The 18,036-nt window shown below is 41.8% G+C and overlaps 2 protein-coding genes across 2 annotated transcripts; both read left to right on the top strand.

Annotated features, from left to right (window-relative positions):
• The first annotated feature begins 146 nt into the window (after positions 1-146).
• zc3h11a (zinc finger CCCH-type containing 11A) lies at positions 147-12,079 on the top strand. The gene is made up of 16 exons (XM_055024695.1): positions 147-2,012; positions 3,049-3,177; positions 3,282-3,401; positions 4,398-4,521; positions 4,600-4,782; positions 6,782-6,847; positions 6,923-7,093; positions 7,266-7,340; positions 7,436-7,534; positions 7,868-7,927; positions 8,005-8,502; positions 8,844-8,917; positions 9,001-9,463; positions 10,183-10,319; positions 10,591-10,754; positions 11,095-12,079. The coding sequence occupies exons 2-16, from the start codon at positions 3,124-3,126 to the stop codon at positions 11,312-11,314; spliced, it is 2,508 nt and encodes an 835-aa protein (XP_054880670.1). The 5' UTR covers positions 147-2,012; positions 3,049-3,123; the 3' UTR covers positions 11,315-12,079.
• Positions 12,080-13,182: 1,103 nt separating this feature from the next.
• LOC129358317 (zinc finger and SCAN domain-containing protein 21-like) lies at positions 13,183-17,661 on the top strand. Its single transcript, XM_055027280.1, has 2 exons — positions 13,183-13,405; positions 16,528-17,661. The coding sequence occupies exons 1-2, from the start codon at positions 13,198-13,200 to the stop codon at positions 17,304-17,306; spliced, it is 987 nt and encodes a 328-aa protein (XP_054883255.1). The 5' UTR covers positions 13,183-13,197; the 3' UTR covers positions 17,307-17,661.
• Positions 17,662-18,036: the final 375 nt, after the last annotated feature.

The following is an 18,036-nucleotide window of genomic DNA, read 5'->3' as shown; positions in this document are numbered from 1 at the left end:
TTCCCACAGAATTAAACATTTTCTGTTTAAGTTATTATGTTTTAAACTTTGCTTAAATATTTCGGAGTTGCACAGAGCACCATTTACAGTAGTTAAATATCTGAGATTCCCTCGTTGCATGAACGCAACATTTGAGCAGAGCCTGCAGCCGCCATTTTGATTTTGTCTCCGTACATCTTCGGACCTGAGCGACCCGGGACCACATCTCTCGTGTTTCAAAACTTTTAAAAATATCGTTTTTCTTAAAAAGCAACTGGTAATTAACATCATACATCGTGTTTATATGCTTACTATTGTTATTTGGAAAACGTTGAAGCGGGAGAGTACATTCTCCGGTAATTACGACATAAAGAGCCATCTTAGCATTTTAGCTCAGGCGAAGGTCTCGGCCTGTGTTATGTAGCATGTGCTAAAATAAGTTCTGTCGTACAAACCCGTGAGAAGTATTAAGAATAGTTCGTTATCCGTGCTTCTAGTTCTTTGCTAATATTAAAGGGTCGTGATCAGTACATACACTTATGTGATAGTCAAATTTCCATCACTACCGGGGGATCGCTCGTAGCTTGTTCCAGCTAGCTTTAAGCTATTGTACACACTTTAGAGTAAGTATGTCATCGATTTCTTCACTTTGTCTGTTTGTAAACTTTGGTTGTTTTCACCAAAGTGAGGCGGCTGTGACCCAGCTGGCCTCGCCATGTACCCAAGTGCAACTGGGCAAGGTACTGAACCAAATGTTCCCTTCCTGATGCTAATCCGGTGTGAGTAAAAATGTTGCTTTGAGAGGCAGAACGAGAAAGGCGCGATGTAAACCCGGAGAGTTTTCACGGGAAGAACACCTTGAGCTCTTCCAACATAATGAACATCTGCAGGCTGGAGTTCGTTCAGACCTGGTTTGGTTTGGTCAGTTTTAGACAACTGATCTGTATCGTGGTGATCAGAACCACAGTTAGTGGGGAAAAAAGGAGTAGCTTTTTCTATTGTCCTTCGTATCTGTTTTTTTTATCAATATCCTTAGCTCTCTTGAGAAATAAACTGATACATTAGTACAAAACGGTTTGAGGGGCAACATAATGGGAAAGGCTTCTAATTAGTGAAGATGTGAACCACAAGGCCAAACCTGTTCAGGCTGATCTACAGCGTAAAATGGAGGCTCATAAGCAGCAAATCCTACACAAAAAAAAAACATTCAACAGAGCTGCAGCTTGTTTTTAGCATCTGTACTTTGGTTTTTGTCAAATACTGCTATACCCTAGAGTCAATATCAAAGAGTGTATTTCTGCTATAAATGTACCCTTTATGTTGAAATGTTCCAGCTGTTTGTGCTGTTTCTCTCTCTCTCTTTCTCTCATATTAACCCACTTTCAGTTTGTTGCGAAGTGTTTTTGATTGATTTGTAGGTTTAGAGCCAGCCGTCTCGACCCTCTCTGGGGAGCTCTGGATGTGGATAGTTTGTACCCATCACAATCCGTAGGCAGAAGACTCCATTTCAGCGTTGTTAAGCAACAGCTGAAAATCACTAGGAGCCCAGATTTCGCTCCCATTTTTTTATATCTATATTGCCACACCGACAACAAAATGCCCCCAGGCAGAAGAAGACCCTGAAGATTTTTTTTTTTTTTTTTTTTTTGGCTACACTTCAACCCAACTTTTGCGACTTGAGTTTAAAGGTTTTTTTGTCCTTTCCATTCGTCTGGCTGATTAATTCCCCCTATATATTTCCTCGATTAGTCACTTCATTTATTCTAATTCCCCTACCCCCCAAAAAGAAAAGAAAAGAAAAAAAAAAGGACTTTTGCACCCTCTGTGGGTCCTGTTTAGCAGTCTGGCTGAGATACAGATGTCTCACATCGCTTGAGACCAGGGATCACATAGGAAGACGAGTTTTTCTGGACGACCTACCCCACTTTTCCTCTTATCTCATGGATCAAGTGTTCCTTCAGGACTCCATATAATTCCGGAGACACCGTACCAGCAGTGCACTCAAGAGGAAGGCACCAGCACAGGCACCTCAGGTAAAGTGGGGGCCAAATGTCAGTTGTAGCTGAAAGATGTCGACAGAATTGCAAACACTAAAACTTAAGTTCTGTTGAGAGATGTTCTCTGGCCTGGCTATGTTGGGGTTGTGCATCTCTATCATGTGTTTGTAACCCACATGATAACTTCCTACGATTGCAACCATCTGTTTAGTTAAACATATAGGAAGAGTAAACCAAGATTTGCTACGATTTGATTCGCCGTGATTCAATATGTTGTCTTCTAACAAATTATGATGCAATTCAGTTTAATTGAATATAATAAAAAAGCAAATTAGGATGTAAAAACGCTGAAATAAGAGCAACTGTAAAATATGACAAATTCTATGCAATTAAAATATGATAGTTATGAAACATCTGTCCTGCAGCAGACATGCTTATGGGCTGTTTAGTAACTAAATGTAAACAGGAAAATTGGTTTTCTGAATTCTAACCATTAAAAATCAAACTTTGAACAGTCTTAAGATTTTACCCCAACAGCTCATTAATGGGAAAACATGGCCAAAAACAGCTAATAATTTCAACTGTATAATAGCTCAGTTGTGGTTAAAACTTATAAAAAGAACTAAAATAATCCAAATAACAACAGAACACCTTATGACAAATCTAAATGGTCCACATTAAATTGAACCCTGGTTAGCACCATAGAACAATAAGTTGTTTCTCCATAAAAATAAATCATTAAGTTGGTCTTTATTTTGACACAGTTGCCACAGTTTTCCATCCCCCTCAAAGAGTCCTAGTCGTCTCAGACGCCATAGTAACTCTCCGTGGTCGTCATGGCAGCAGCACAAGTTCGTTGGCAAACTTTAATCTGTCATCTGAACAGATTGGATTTTTGAGTCACATTTTAAAACCAATTCACAGAGATTTCCTCTGATGTCCCTTTAAGTCACCGTGTAAACTCTGGCAGGCGGATTGCTTCTGGGTTCATTATGTGACTCTGGTCTGATGCATAATGGGAATCGAAGTAATGAGGAAGCCATTTTTCTTTTTTTATCCTTTGTGATTTCAGGGAGAGTCTCGATCGTTTCAGAAGGGAACCAGCTGCTGGGTCACTGCCGCCTCTTAAGCCTCGTCACGTATTACTATGACCAACCATGGAGACGACTGCTACTTCTTCTACTACTCCACCTGCACTAAAGTAAGACCAGAGACCTCTGATGCATTCTGCACTTTCATTCTTTGTTTTGAAGCTGACTTGCAATAAGAGCAGAGAAAGTGAGCTTTGTTTCTTTCACTGAACAGGGTGACAGCTGTCCATTCCGACACTGTGAGGCTGCCATGGGCAACGAGACTGTCTGCAACCTGTGGCAGGAAGGACGCTGCTTCCGTACCGTCTGCAAGTTTCGCCACATGGAGATCACAGTAAGCCTGGTTTAGCCATCCCTGTTTTTTCATTGTTTTAAAGGAGCTAGGTTACTATCTGTTTACTGACTTTGAATTAGTGCTGGAAGCCAATGAAGAGTTTTAATCAAGCTAACTAATAATTTAATTGCATTTTAATAGAAAACTACATATCAATGACATGAACACTTATTGAATCAAAAGATGAGCTTAAGAACAAAGATGTTTATTGTGTATTCATCCATCTGATTGAAGCTGAGTGATATTCTAGGCAGTCAGTGTTTCAGGAACTCCTGGTCGTTCATGGATCTTCTTTAGAAATGTGGATGTGGACGCTGGCATTAGCACTGGGGACGTCTGTGGTGCTGCTACATGTTTAACACTGAGATACTACTTTAGGCTCCAATAGCTTCACCAGTAGCAGGGTTTTCCTCTATTGGAAACCCTGCACCAGGATTAGCGTTGTTAATTCATCTTAGATTTTTCTGGTAAATTATTGCCTTTTTTTAAGAGTTTGTAGTTGGTGTTTAGGTATTGGTCTTCCAGATTTTGAAAAATGCATAACTATCAAGTAATATTTTCAAATTAACAAAGGTTATTGTCTGTTATTTAGGTTCTTGAACCATCAGACTAATGTTGCGGTTGTCGCTTGTGCGTCAGATTTACAGGCCTACCAAAATCATGTGTCAAAATAAAAGTGATTAATTGCGTCAGAATCTCTGTAGTGAATAAATGGAAATGAAGGTGTTGAAGCCACGGCAAAACTAGGGAGGAAAGAGAACCCGCTTCCTGTGAAACCCGTGCACAGGAAACGGCAGTGTAGGAAACATTACTTCCTTCTCTCCAGCTGGAGTCGGATCGTATGTTTGGTTTCAGACTCCAGGTTTTTCTACAACACAGATTCAGGGTTATTGGCTTCAGTAGTTTGGATTATATTAGAAGAAATGTTAAAGTAACCCCAAACGAAGATCTCATCTGCTGACAGTGCCGCGTGTGTTTGTGTTTGATCCAAAACAGAAAAACAGGAAGGAAATTCCCTGTTACTGGGAGAACCAGCCTGCTGGCTGCCAGAAACCACACTGTGCCTTCTTCCATGAGAGGCCCCGCTATATAGAGGGCGTCTTTGTCCATCCTGATAAAGGTAAGCTAGAACTTCTTCCCATCAATATGATCTAAAGAAACATAATGCTCTTTAAGTTGACGGCTGTTGTTTTTCCAGTTCTGACCAAAATCGAGGAGCCGCCGCATGAGGAGCCGGCGCCACCGCCAGCTGCCGCTCCGCCCAATGCAGCCAACCCTCAGCTCAGAGGGGTCATCAAGACGGACACACAGGAACCGGTACCAAGCCCCACACATCCACCCGTGGTGATAAATCCAGCAGATGATGACGAGGATGAAGAAGGTGAGCCTCAGCTGTCTTAAGTTCAGTTCAAAATAACATCTGATGTGATATCATGATGCGTTAATTTCCACACATAAGTCGCTCTGGAGTATAAGTCTCACCCCTGGCCAAACTGAAATAAACTGTGACTTACAGTCCGGAAAATACGGTACCTTCTCTTTGTTTTGTATTTACTGTCTGTGTTATTTGCATTTATAGACAACATTTGTGTAGTGAAGTCATTTTAACCTTGTTTTTGTATCATTGGCTAAATTTGTCACATTTACAGAAATGTTAACCAACTTGTACTGTTCCTACCAAAGAAATTAAAATAAATTGATTCCAACACCGCATATACAAAGACAAGGTACAAAAACGTCCTGTTGGATGGGAAAGGATTGACGAGTATTACGGTTCAGAATATCCTGACTTGGTTTTTCATTCTTTAGGTTTTGAAAAGTAACATCCATGCAGGGTTTTAGCAAGCACAATCTAAAGAATTTTATCAACAGCAATCATGTGACTTCCTGTGATGATGGAGCCACAGTAACAGTGGTGGATTTCTTGTTCAATAATTCGAGAACCTCCTGCTGTTTTGAAGACCAGTTAAAAATGTCAGAAAGACAAAAAAACAACTGCTTTAAACGTAGCTCTGAAAATGCATGTTTCAGAAGGTTTTTTTTAAAATAGAATAATTGCAATAAATTTCCAACATTAATTTTTTCTCATGATTATATTGGAAACTGTGTGTTTCTTCTGCAACAATCCACAAACACCAACATCTCAAAGAATATATATATATATATATATATATATATATATATATATATATATATATATATATATATATATATATATATATATATATATATACAACCTCTATGATGGATATTTTTTCTTCAAAATAAAACTTATCAATAAAAATTTAATTGATGTTTCTTTAAGTCTGATCACAAATTTCCTGTAAATATTTTAAAAAAGTTGTGACTCCCAAACTTGTGTGAAATTAGTGCTTCTAGACTCAGTTCAGAGTTTAATTGGCCAGAAATGACAGCAAAAACGTCTGGGTAGAATATGTCACAGAGGCCTGACAATCGGCAGTACGTGACTCTTCGGAAGAGTTTCCATAAACATCAGTCCATTTAGGTCCATTTCACCTTCTGGATGACTGAACACAGCCTGGACTGACTGGTTGGACTGACTGGATGACTGGTTTTGTTTGGACATCCTCTCTGTTGTTAAACCAGTCCTGCAGACTGGTTCTATATTTGTTCTGTTTGGCAAATAGAGAATCAGTTTATTCTTACGTAGCATAAAATAGTGGTTTGTTTTGTTTTGAACTAACATCATCATCTTTAACTACTCTATTAATCTCTTTTAACTCCTGTGTTGTCATGCTAGTGGGTCAACGGTGACCCACTATGTATGTATTAGAGACAGAAACTGTCTCTAATACATACACACACCTACACACCCGCATATTCACCCACACACATACATCAAATAAACTGGATTGATGTATGAATTGAACTCGTATTTGACCTGCACCTGCAGCTGATCCCTCACATCACACAAGCTCCCAAACACAACAACAAAAACAATCTCAGATATGATAAAAACAATTTCAGTATAAAAAGGTGCCCTAAATCAGCAGTCGTTACTTCACATTTATATAATTACAATGATAAATCTTTACTGTGTAAAAGAAAACTTATGACAGTTTGTTTGTTGTAAAAAGAAAAGTGTAATACTGTTGATCTTCTTTCTGTGTTGTGTAACAAAAAATACATGATAAAAAGAGTGAAATTGAGTCGAATTGATAAATAACAGATTGTTTCATCATGCAAAAATAGATTTTGGATTTCAAAATGTAAGTAAGCCGCTTAAGTTTGGGGCTTTTGTTAGGGTGGGTCATGTTTGACCCGTAGGACAAGAGGAGTAAACAGAATGTCAAGATCTCACGAGGGTTAAACAATGTCTTCCTGCTTCGATTCTGACCACTCTGCTTTTTGTGTTTCAGACCAGTTCTCGGAGGAGGGAGAGGATGGCAAGGTCGGTCCTTCACCTAGGAAGATGGCTAAATCAGGTGAGACCAAGCTCTACAGCTCTCACCCAATGGCTGAAGGCCCGGGAAAGGTCATGAGGGTCGTGTTTTGTCCAGGAGAGTCGCTGAACTTTGGCGTGAGCACCTTGGAGGAGATCCGGCTCAGGAAGGCCCTGAAGTCCAGCATGAGGAGGGCAGGTTACCCGCTCCAGAGCGCCAACACCTCCACCAACGGAGAGACGGAGAACTGCCTGGCATCGCACCGGCCCGCCCACTCACAATTTGGAGGTGAGTCAGCTTTTACCCTGGAACCATCAGCAGCTACTTCAGCCTCGGATAATTCAGGCCTCAGAAATCAGAAAAAAAAGTTCTATGTTTCAGAAGTTTCACCATTTACATATCACTGTAAATTCCAAGCAACAGCAGGGAGAGTGATTTTCTACTGTGTGTTTAATATCAGACGCTGTTTGTGAAGAGCCTGAGCGACCCAGAGGCAGCGTGGCTGAACGGCTCGGGCGAAGGGTGCCCCCTGCAGGTGGGTTTGGATCTCCTGCTGCTGTTGCTGCTGATGCTTCCTGTTTCACATGGTGCTGGTTCCATTCTGAAGCTCCTGGTTTGGTTCTGCTTCAGATTTTCAGAGTGGGGGTCAGATTACAATAAAGAAGAGTCTGGCTGAGCGTTTGGGCAGAATTGTTGATGAAGACCAGCCGCCGGTCAACACTCAGAAAGGTGAGCGGGGAAACGCACTGGTTGAGGTGTCTGAAAAAGTTCTGTTTGTCATGTGTTTTAAAGCTCAGACATGTTTTTTGCTGGTTTCAGCTTATTCATGTTGCCTCCAGTAATCACTACCAGCATCATTTAATTCTTTGTACAATATTTTGAGGAAGTTGCACCTGCATACAAAAGGAGCAGTCAGAAGTCAAGCTAAAAACAAGGAAGCAGTCTGTGCTTCCTTACTGCAAATCCTGCTGATTCAGTCAGATTACTAATATTCTTCCTGTGGCATCATGTCACACAAGTTGAGGTCAGATCAACAAACGCTTTTTTTCTTCTCTTCTTCAGCCTTTAAGCCGATCAAAGAAAGACTTGGGCTGGTTCCTCCAATCAGAGGTGCTCATGCAGGTGAGAGCGCTGGCTAGAGGCAGCACTTCTCTTCTTACTCATGTTAGAAGTTACAAACCCTTCCCATGTTTCTCCAGCTGAAGCCCACCCAGTGTCTACCAAAGCTCCCGATCGGATCCGCATCAAAACTCTAGACGAGATCAGACAGGCCAAAGCGGCCAAGGCTGGCAGCCAGAAGGATGCTCCTGCAGCTGACGCAGCGGAAACCACCAAAGCAGATCTGGTCAGGGCCGCCAAGGCGACCAAGAGATCCATCACTCTAACAGACGCCCCCATCGGCCACGTTAAAACCTTCTCTGAGGTCATTCGAGAGAAGAAGATGAAGCAGGAGGAAGAACAGAACCAGAACCCTAACCTGATGAAGGCAGAGCACCCGGAGGAGAAGGCTCCAGCCAAGGGCCCGGGGCCGACGGACGCCGCTGACGTGGAGAAGGTGAGGGTAAAGACCCTGGAGGAGATCCGCAGGGAGAAGGCAGCCAGGGTCCAGGCCCAGCAGACCACCGACAGCCCCGACTCCGAGCACAGCGCCCCAAAGAGGCCACATCTGCTGCGGGCCAAGAAGCCCCCAACCCAACGTAAGAAACACAAAGCTGATCTGACCCGCCACCGCTTAAATAGAACCTTCAGGGTAGCATTTATTACTTTATTAATCGGATAAAAGCCATTTTTATCTATTTACTGCCAAATTACGGAAGTCAGTCCCTCTATTTTTTGTGGAATTTCACAGAAATTCACACAATCAGTAACATGTTTGAAAAAATGAACTTTTAGGAGTATTTTTCGTATGCTGTACGTTTTACTTTTACCTTAGTTATTTTATTATGAGTATTTGAGTAAGATTTCTGAATTCCTCATTCACTGAATGAAGATCAAACATGTTCCAGCTGATTTTGTCACGTCTTCTCCTGTGTGATAGAAAGCAACATGGCAGCTGAAAGGAGCGCTGAAGCAGCAGAGAGGCCAGCGAAAGCTGCAGCAGCTCCTGCTCAGGTATGTCTTGTCCTTCAGCGCCTTCATCTGATTGGCTGCTGCTCTGACAGGCGTGAAGTAACGGAAACGTCCCGTCTGTGCAGGCCTCCGCCATCAAGGTGAAGACGTTTGAGGAGATCATGCAGGAGAAACGCCTCCGCAGACAGGAGCAGGAGGGGCAGGCCAAAAGCCCCGCCGAGGCCGATTCGTCTCAGAAGCAGAGCGCCAGCAGCGCCCTCAAGAAGAAGACCCCTGCCACGACCCATCAGGCCCCGGCGGCAGAGCCACCGCCGCCTTCTAAAGTCTCATTTCGGAAACTCGTCTCCCTAAAACCGCGAGCACCATCGCCTCCGAAGAGGACGGCTTCTCCTGGTCCCGAAACCGCTGCCATGGCAGCGCCGCTCTCAGCCTCACCAAAGCAGAGCTCCACAGACTTCCTGGACAAAACATCGAGAGGCACAGTCTCTCAGCCGTCTGCACAGACGACGAGGGAGTCAAGTCAGCCTGCAGAACTCCCGGCAGACTCTAATCAGACCAAAACCTTGGAGCATCCAGGCAGCTGCAAAGGTGAGACGAGAAAGAACTGGACTTGCTCTGTTTGGTTTGAGCAAGTGTGACCTGGAGGGATCAGGTCTGAGTTTAATCCAGATCCTCTAAATTTAGATTAAACTATTCAAAACTGCTGGGGTGAGGCGAGAAACAAAAAACAGACGAATATGTTTCCTATCCTGGTCCGTCACCGATGGTTTTACAGAGGAATCATTAACGTGATCAGACATGCATGACAAATATTCATATATAGTGTGCACAATTATTAGGCAGGTCTTATTTTTGTCTGAGGATCATGTTTATTAATCTGCAGCTGCGGTCCAGTCAGATGATCTGAAATTTTAATGAACTTCAAACATGGATGTGTACATTACAAAAACACAAAGTCTTAGCAAATATGTTTGTTTAGTTCCTCCTGCAGATATCTTAGTATACCTGAAATGAGACAGAACTAACTTAGAAGTAACTTTTCAGTAAGATTTAATGTTGTTTCCAATTCCATAATATTGATGGACAATTTCTACTTCCATTTGATGATTATTTTATTTTTAACAAAACATTGTTAAAAATGTCACAACGTGATGAGTAAAATAATCTGCCATGGAGCTAGTACAAACAATGTTAAGGAATCATTTACTTGCTGGTTGCAGTCTGAACACTACCATGAGAAGCACTTCTATTTCCATCCCTTAATGTGTGTGTGTTTTTTGCTTTGTTTGTTTTTCATTTTGTTTCAGTGAGGCCTAAGCTGAATGTGAAGCCATCAGTGGTGAAGCCTGCAGGGCAGGTGAAGCCGCCTCCGAAGAAGAGAGGAGTGGACGGTTCCGCTGTTGCAGCTGTGAAACCCATGAACAGCTCCACCACTGCTCAGCAGGTAGATTGCTCCCGCTTAAGGCTGAATTATGCATAATTCACGATAATACCGGTGGGGAAAAAAAATTCTAATACATTTTATCGGGACATGCTAATGACATTAAAGAGAAATCAAAACAGTCATTGATTCATCAGAAATGTCCGTGATAGATCACTGTCTTTAACGATGTGATTATATCTGAATGTTCCTGTGTTTAGAATAGTTGTTGTTATCTCAAATCAGCCATTTTACCATTGAATTCACTCACATTCTTCTAATTTTCCCCTTCCAGTCTTCAAGCAAAGAGGTCCAGCTGACGTCTGCTGTGCCGCCCACCCCCAGCACCCAGAGGGATGAGCTTCAGACAGTTCCTGTCTTCAACCAGATTCAGGGTCAAGACCTCAAGGCAGGCGCCAGTGGAGATGCAGTCAGAGACACCTGGCCGGTCCCACAAAGGTAAGTTCACACCAAGGCTGCTTTCACACCAGAACTGTTTAGTCCAACTCCATTCCATCGGTCTGGAAAATCTGGTTTGTTTGTTGCGTAATCAAATTTTGAAAAAAAGTGAACTCTGGTTTGCCTATGGTTCTGTTAAAGTGAACTCTATTGTGGTTAGAATGCACATGTGAACACAAAGACCACATGTGAACAAAATAGAGCAAACGTTGCAATTTTGGTCACCAATTGAAGCGAGTGCTGGACTGTCAGATGTGCAAACACACTCACTCTTCAGTGAAAGACGTCAGATTGATACTTCATGAGCATGAACAAGGCCGCCTCCCTTCTTTCATTTCAGTCCCGTCCTCAGAAGTCCCACCCAGTCCAGGGCACGCAGATCCAGTGCGACGGCATCCCGCCCCGCCTCCACCTCCAACCTTGACGCCTCCGGCTCCACGGTGGACGACTTCGAGGATCTGATCAACCAGTTCACTGACGATCACCTGGAGGGTGACATGGATCCGGCCATCGGGGAGGACGACCTGCTGCAGGAGCTGTCAGAAATGATCGACAGCTGAGAGACAACCGGCGAGTCGGAGATGCGTTGTAAAGAATTCAGCTCATTTCAAGTATTACCTTCACGTTTGTCACGTTTGAGACGACGTCTCTCGCACGCCATTCTGTCGGATGCTCTGCCTTGTGAAAATCTGTGGGAATACTCTCAACTTCTTTGCGTCTGACAAGTTCCAGAAGAAAGAAAAGAAAAAGTGTGTTTGTAGGAGCTGCAGTTTGTCAGGAATTGATGGAGGAAAGCAATGTTTTAGCCGGTGAGCCTTATCTGTATACTGTGTATGCAGGCTGGATATAGAACTAATGAACATAGGGGCAGTTCTCCTGGTATCTGTGTTTTTCTGTTGTGTATGTCTCTGTGGATTCCTCCACTTCCTGTATTATGAGTTACACATCTGCCCAGGTTCCCTGTGATCAGAGTTAGCATGCCAGTGGAATCCCTCCTGCCGTTTGTCACGGGTGGATTTGATCATGTTGGACTGAGACGTCTCGTCCTGAACACTTAGAAAAACCCGATCCTCGCTGAGATCCTCAGCACTCTGTATACTTTAATAATGAATACCTCAGGGAGTCTTTGTGGTGTTTCTATGTTCTGTAGAAGAAAGCATTTCTATTTCTTTTTGTCCTCTGTTTTTTTGTTTTTTTTAATGTTGATGAATTCTGGTAGATATACTGGTTTTACGATCCTTCTGTGTGATTGCTCCTCCATGACGCTTTGTCATGATCTTAAAATCATCCATGTAAATAAAAAATACTTTTAATGACAAGTTGGAGCATTACTGGTTTGGAATCAGTTTATTTAAAATTCACTGTGGTCACCTTGGCACTATGTGCCTATGTTGATAGATTTCCAACTTTATTTTGTTTCCTCAATAAAAGATTGGAAAGAAATGTGGAATTTGAACTTCATGTTTACCAAGTTGGTCAACACATTTTCTCTATGGTTTCTCCCATCTTCCAAAAATGTAAAAAAATTCTCATGAAATGGATACGTTTTAAAAAAAAATGACAGTCTTCAAAAACATGTATTTCAATAATTACTGATGACTAGTGTAAAAATGTCCTTTCTTTGATAATCCTAACTGCTAACTGGAGGCTTTACCAGGACAACTACAGATTTGAAAGTCTAAACATGAAATTTACAGAAGCAGTGCAGTTTAGTAGAAATAGAAATGCCAAAGAAATGAATATAAAAGGAATGCAAGAAGAAAAATTATATTGAAACATTTTGATACCTTCCTAAAATATTGTTTGCCAGAAGTGTTTTTTTTTTCTTATGCAAAACATTTTAGAAAGAGTAGTGTTTTTTTTCTTCCCCCTTTTATTTTAATATAATTTTGTGCTTTTCTTGTCTTAACACTAATAGATTTTTTTAGGAGTCGAAAATAGTAATGAAACCATGGAACTGCATGAACCCATCAGAATTTTTTCTTTTTTCTTTTTTTTTTGCCAAGGACGCTGGCATTACAGAAAAGTTATTTCTTATATCGAAGGATCACAACAAATAAAACATCAGTTGCGACAACCAGTTGCAGAAAATAATCCAAAAACTCTCACTTCATTATTACTGAAATATCTGTTACACACTAAAACAAATCTTAAAGATTATCCAGAGGAAAAAGTAATAATTTCAAAAATGTAGTTGATTGAAGTATCTGAAAACCATAAAACACCACTTCTACGATAAAATATCAACAAATGTACTGCTAATAAAAATACATAAGTATTGTACTGTATTTTAATATGTGTCTGAGTAAAAACAAACGAAGAAAAACACGAAGACGCCTCACCGCAAGATGGCGCCACGACGCTAGTTTTGCAGCTTACTGAGGACAAGCCGAAGCCGCAGGCCTGTTTGTGCTTCCGGTACAAGCAGACCGGGCGGTAGCAGATGGACGCTGTCAAAAATATGAGTAACCTGGACCGGCTAAGCGTGTTCCTCAACGACAGGCTGACCGCAGCCGCGGCGGAGATCCTCGGGGCCGTGAAAGATGCGGTGGCCGAGTACCAGAGCGAGCTGCTGCGCTCCAGAGAGGAGAACGAGCGTCTCCAGAGGCTCCTGAACGCAGCCGTCCAGCGGCTGCTGCTGCAGCAGTCAGGTGAAGAGCGGTGGAGATTCCTGCTGCAGAGCTTTTCTGTCTCTGCGGTGGTGATTTAATTCAGTTTGGGAAGAGCCAGCAGAGTGGAATCTGATTCTGTACCCAACCACTCTCTCCTCTGTTGTGTCTGCTAAATTCAGTTTGCTTGAAAACCCTCATGATGATTAGAAGCAGTGGAGGAGCTAGACTTTTAAAGTTGGGAGGGGGCATAGCCACATATACATACATACACACACACATATATATATAATGAGTTTGCAGTACACAGAGAATGTGTGATCAAGTTGTGTTGATCTTATTGTAGTTTCAATAGAGGAGTAACAGCTGACTGTTGAGGGAAATTACAGTGCAGAACAGATGTCCGTCAGACAGAAACAAGCGCGGTGCGTTGGACAATGATTGCGCATCAATGCTCCACCTTTACGCTCCAATTAGTCACACGTCAGATGACCAACGACAAATATACAACATGCAGTTACTCTGCTTACGCCAATGGTGGCCTAAAGGGGTAACCAGTAAAAACTTAACTGAAGTAATATGTCGGATTCCCTCCTCACTGTCATCATGCTGGTTTCCTACCCAGACTGTGATGACGGCCAGCTGACCACCCGGTGTGCAGACAGTTTTAACGATAGCTATTGTTATAATGATGTTACAGATGTTATGATACATCTGTCAGAGTATCATCTCTGATCTGGACGCTTTTAGTTTTAGTTTAGGCCAGTGGATCCTCTTCAGTGGGGTTTTTCTCCCGCCGAGGGGAGTGAGTGCAGAATCACCGTTTTCTCTTCTAATCACTTCATTTGGTGAAATGTTACCTGATTTTAAAAAAGTTCTCACTATATAGAAAAAGCTAAATGTTCAGATTGATGACTGCAGAATGCAATTTTTTTTTCTTTGATGGACAACAGAAAAAATCTAGTGCAACCTCTGCTCCAAACTACAAACATTGTTGCCCCCCTTCCCCTTCTTCAGTTTTTTTTTATTTTTTTACCAATAAGTAAAACACTTTTTGGTAAAACATGAACTTACTTATTAAACCACTTATTAAATAAGTGGTTTAGCCTCCAACCACACTTTGAGGCTAAACCACTCAAAGTGTGGTTTGGGCTTTGAGTGGCACCACAGTGCAGAACAAGAGAAACGTCCAGCAGAGCTTGCTTTTATGAATACAAGTATAATGGAGGCTGGCATCGTGCCTGATATAAATCTATTTATATATATCATCGTCTCATGATATAAAGTTTTATAAATTTTCTTTTTATTTTATTTATTATTCTTTTTCTTCTTTGGATATTAGGTTGGCTTACAATAATTCCAAATAATGTATAGGAATGACCTGGTGTAGTTACATGTCAATCATGAGTTATATTAGGCTCCATAACTTTCTTTTAATTGAAAATGTCACTTTTAATCTTTTTTAAGAATCTGAATCCAGTTTTGCTGATTATAACACTCAACACTCCATATCAAACCTGTTGTGATTTTCCTTTTTGCCCAGGTCATTTCATATGAAGCTGCAGCATACACACCGTCCGGATCATTGAAAAGGTTATAGAAAACAGACAGGGCCGTGCAGAAAGCACAAGCACTTTTACATTCAGAGCCTCAAAAGGCAAAAATGAATCGCATAGAAGTAAAAAAAATGAAATGAAAACAGTCCATTATTTGTAACACACTAAAGATCTCTGTTTCTGCCAGTGTAAACAAAATGTGAAGGTTTTCTTTTGTGTTTAGGTTCTCAGACTTATTCTCACCAAGAGTGTTCTTCTGAATGGTTCCTTTTACACAAACAAGAGCCAGAGAAACTTTAACTCCTCTACTTTGGGCAAGAACCCATTCATGACCAGGAGAAGGCACTTTGACTTTTTATCTTTCTTTTCTTCTTCAGTTTTTTTTTTTTTTTTTTTTTACCAATAAGAAAAACACTTATTGGTGGTTTACTTTTTGGTAAAACATCAACTTACTTATTAAACCACTTAAGTTCTTTCTTTCTTATTAAATTCTTCTGTTAACAGCAATTCTTCTGTGTAAAAGCGTTATCTACAGTTTGTCCAACTCCTTAGATATCCTATAGTCCATCCATCTCCTCCATTGTGAGAGAAACGCATCCCTCTGTTAATTCAGAGTCTGTTAGTCTCTCCATCCTGTAAACGTCCATTACAGTGTGTATCCACATGCTAGAAGTTACCTGGGTTTTAACTTAGAAGCTATTTCCTCTCCGTGGCATTCTTGCTTGCTACCAATAAAATGCCAAAGAAACATTGATTCCGTTTAGGTCGAGGTCTGAAGAAACCTTTCCCCCGAAAAACAAACATCAAAATAAGCCTACTTTCTAGAGAAACACGATTTCCAGATATTTGTGACTCGTGTTTCATAGGGCTTGGTGATATGGATTTATACATTTTTATAATCTTTTTGTTTTACTATTTTTATAACAATAAAAGTGATGATCAGAACTGTTTATTACATTTTTAGGCCTGAGTACAGCAATCATCAACCCACAAGCTCAAGTACTGTTCTTAAAAAAACATCCATTTTCTGTGGGGACACCGGCTGTTTGAATAAGTTTGATATGTATCACTAAACTGCTCACAATAACTGTATTTAATCTAATTTTTGAATGTATTGATATGTATTGATACAATCATTGAACAATGGTGAAACGATCCCAACAATAGATCGGGGTGTTTTTTCAAACGTTTGGAATTGGAATTTATCATGACAGAAATTTTTACAATGTCCAAAATGGTACACTGAAAGCCTTTTGCTAAGTGTATGGGACTTTACAGTTATTTACTTAGGAACTCATCAAAAAGACATTCTTTATTTTTCTTTGCCTCCCTCTGGCATTTATTTCTAAATCTCCTCACAATGTCTCATGTTCCTTGCGCCACTTAACTAGATTTGGAGTTAGTCTGATTTGCCACAGTTGTGTTGGACAGCAGATTCACCATTGGAAGCACAAGCTAAAGTAGGATCCATTCCGACCCAAGATTCAAGGCTCTGGGTAACAAGGTTAAGGTTTAGCTCCACTTCAGGTGTAGGTTTCCCTCAGAATAGGGACTTGACAATCTGTTTTGGAGTAACCTTGGTATGATGTGATGGTTTTGATCTTTCAGAGCCTCTCACCGTCTGTCTCCAAGAGGAAAGTCAACTCTGTGAACCCGATGGGAGGAGCAACTTGGAGATCGTTCCTCAAGTCAAAGAAGAATCAACAGTTAGAAAGATACAAAGTAGTTTTACACATGAGGAAGCTGGGCAATCAGAAGGAAACTGCTGCCATATTGCGCCGCAGGAGTCATGTCCTCTGCCGGCCCCCGGTGTCTCCCCACTGCCACCGACATGTGTGGAAACAAAGACGGAAAATGCAGAGGAGGAGAACGAGAAAAAGCAGCCAACCAACAGCTTATCGTTGCCCACGACGGTCCACGTAGACTGCAGAGCGGCCGTCTCTACCGCAAAGAGTCAGAAACCTTTAAGGATGGACGTCCAGGGAAAGGGGACGCTTTATTCCAACAGCAAACAGAGCATGCACATACTGCCGATGAAGAACATGAGATCGTTGAAGCAGCCTCTGTCTCGCTCGTTTCACCCCAGCCAGAGCAACCAGAGGTGGCACTGCTGCAAAGAGTGCGGCAAGACTTTCAGCTTCGCCTGCCAGCTGGAGGTGCACATGCGCTGGCACACCAAAGAGAAGCCGTACAGCTGTGCGGTGTGCAGGAAGAGCTTCACCACGGTGAGCATGCTCAAGCGGCACCACCGCATCCACACTGGGGAGAAGCCCTTCCGATGCCACGTCTGCGGGAAATGCTTCAACCAGTCGGCACACCTCAACACCCACTACAGGCTCCACACGAGGGAGAGGGCCAGCTGGAGCCGAGCGGCACTGTGCAAGTGAACGCTCATCAGACGCCGGCTCACTTGTATGATTAAAAATGATTTCATTTGCCAGAGTGCCCATTCAATCCCTCTAAGTCAGTGTTTCTCAATTCCTGTCCCCAGGCAAGCCCTGTTCTGCAACGGTTGTGGTGTTTCTCTTCTGCTGCAGACCTGACTTGAACAAGTTGGTGCATGACCTCCTCTGATGACGTGCAGAGAAAGGTCATGCAATCAGGTGTTATGAAGCAGAGACGCATCTGAAATACACAGATCAGTGGCTCCTAAGGATTGGAATTGAGAAACACTCATCTACAGCAATAGTCTTGAATTGTATGTGTCTTTCTGTGATAAATAAAATGGCTACTAAAATCAAATTACAATTGTGGTTTCAAAGTAAATTTATCATATGCAAATGTTCGATCCATCCCTCCATGCAAACAGAAAGCAGTGCACAAGAAAAACTAGACCGCAAATAATGAAACGGGAAACTAAAGTCCCTAAGAAGAAAAACTGAAACTACAACTCTAAACAGAACTAACAAACGCGACAAGGCGCTGAAAAACACTAAACACACACAAACTCTTAAATTTGATGTAATGATTAAAAATATCAGACACGTTTCATTCAGAGCAACCCTTCCACCCTCAGTGATCCCTACCTGTTTTTTTTTCACCAGCTTTCAGCAGATTATATGACTCATATAAGAGATGCAAACTGCAATTTACATACATGTCCGCCAGAATGACCAG

This window comes from Poeciliopsis prolifica, unplaced genomic scaffold, assembly GCF_027474105.1.
Source record: "Poeciliopsis prolifica strain line A6 unplaced genomic scaffold, Auburn_PproV2 SCAFFOLD003, whole genome shotgun sequence".
In the NCBI taxonomy this organism is placed as follows: Eukaryota; Metazoa; Chordata; class Actinopteri; order Cyprinodontiformes; family Poeciliidae; genus Poeciliopsis; species Poeciliopsis prolifica.
This window is presented reverse-complemented; position numbering and strand designations above follow the sequence as displayed.